Below are 1,848 nucleotides of genomic sequence, written 5' to 3'. Positions count from 1 at the left end.
TATATTAAAATACGTTTTCCATTAATTAAGGCCAATCCTACAAAAGCACATCTCCCACTAATTAAGGCCCCAGACCTACACGTAATTCCCTTGTCTCCACTTTCACCCCTTTTCCTCCTTATATAATCCCCACATATCCCCATGCTAGATACAACAAATCCCTTCGCTTATCTCTTCAATCACACACTCCAATTAACACAACCCAAACACACCCTCTCTCACTCTCTCTCTCTGGGAAAACAATGGCAGCTGCGGCCTCAAGAAACCTGTTGAAGCTGGGCTGCTTGGTCCTCGCTGCATGCGCGGCGGCTGTGCTAGCGCAAGAAACACAGTTGGCAGCGCCAGGGCCGTTGCCGCCCAATCGGCCCAACTGCTCGGTGGTGGTGACTAAACTTGCAGATTGCAAACCATCTCCGGCAACTCCTTCGCCTGCATGCTGCGAGGGGGCTAAAGACATTAAGGGACTCTTTCAGAGTGCTAAGACCACGGACGATCGCCAGGCTATCTGCCAGTGCCTCACTTGCCAGCCACACCGGGGCGGCCACGGCCCCGCCCCCGCCCCCCCGGGGCTTCAGTACGCTGATGCAGATTATATCTTCGACAAATGCAATGTCCAGCTCCCTTTCCCACTGACCAACACCACTAACTGCAAAACGTACGTACACACACACAACCCAGCATCTCTCTAGAGTGCTATCCTCGCTCTTCCATAACATGGTTTTGTTTTGTTTTGTTTCTTTTTTTGGGTTTGTGATGCAGGGCCGTGAAGTGAAGCAGAGGTAGCTATATATGTATGGTAGTAAGAATAAGTGAAGATAAATCCATGACGGCCTTCCGTGGCTGATCGCTAATGTTGATCGAGTTGACGTCGTTTCTTTTCTCCCCATATGTTGGCGAGCTAGGGCTATATGAGTGCATCATCTAGCTACAGCTAGAATTACTCTGATAGTGGTGGACGTTCAACACACCACACCAGTTTCAGTAATATAATTATTAAGCAGCTTGCCCTAAAATTTCCATTCTTACAAATCGTAATTAATTAAACTTGCTGTGTTTAGGATTACGGGTAATATGTACCGTAACTTTTACTTAATGGGATACTAGTCAAATGTGTCTCTGGAACGTTAATCGTACTTTTTTTTTCTTAAAATATTATAAACGATATAATACTTACAATGGGCATACATTCGAAGAATTCACATGAAAACCTGTAGTTGAAGTCTTGTTTGGTATGCATAGAACCATATTTTTTGAGTAATATTAGTGATCCAAAATTCATAAAAATTTGTGAAGTAGAAATTATTGGCCAGGTGAAACTACATACTAATTAACTCAAAGGAATTTTTCAGATTATAATTCTTTCTTAGTTTCTCGGAATAGAAAAAGGATCGGATCATTCTACCAAAATACACGAATAAATAATCAAAATAACACAAGATAGTCAACTTAAATTTTAACGCATATATGGATTAAAGAGCACATCATGTAGGCCCTCTAAGTATTGTATATACACAATCATAATCTTCCTTAGACTGTATTAATAATCTCAAAAACTTTGATCAATTTGAAAGACTTTCATATTAGAGGTTTTGAAAAGGGTGAAAAAAGCTCTACATAGAAAATTGACAAGATAGAGTTAAATCATCTGAAATAGAATCAAATTTACCGATCACTTGATATTTTCCATCCAAATTTTATTCAGTTCCATATTTCAAACACATTTCATTTCCGCGGCACCAATTAGTTTGACATAAGTTTCTTCTTTCAATTTCCACATTGCTGAAATGGACATGTTACATATTCTTGATTTTGAGACAGGGGGCATGCAATTAGAAGATCAAGATTGAA

The 1,848-nt window shown here is 40.4% G+C and overlaps 1 protein-coding gene across 1 annotated transcript; it reads left to right on the top strand.

Moving 5' to 3' along the window:
* Positions 1–211: 211 nt before the first annotated feature.
* On the top strand, positions 212–812 carry LOC131146511 (non-specific lipid-transfer protein 1-like). The gene is made up of 2 exons (XM_058096147.1): positions 212–655; positions 760–812. Exons 1-2 carry the CDS (start codon positions 243–245, stop codon positions 770–772), a joined length of 426 nt encoding a protein of 141 aa, XP_057952130.1. The 5' UTR covers positions 212–242; the 3' UTR covers positions 773–812.
* The last annotated feature ends 1,036 nt before the right edge of the window (positions 813–1,848 follow it).

Source organism: Malania oleifera, chromosome 13 (genome assembly GCF_029873635.1).
Source record: "Malania oleifera isolate guangnan ecotype guangnan chromosome 13, ASM2987363v1, whole genome shotgun sequence".
NCBI classification, from domain to species: domain Eukaryota; kingdom Viridiplantae; phylum Streptophyta; class Magnoliopsida; order Santalales; family Ximeniaceae; genus Malania; species Malania oleifera.
This window is presented reverse-complemented; position numbering and strand designations above follow the sequence as displayed.

What these genes read in the sequence shown, in the direction of transcription:
- LOC131146511 (XM_058096147.1), top strand. Translation starts at nt 243, where the DNA reads ATGGCAGCTGCGGCCTCAAGAAACCTGTTGAAGCTGGGCTGCTTGGTC.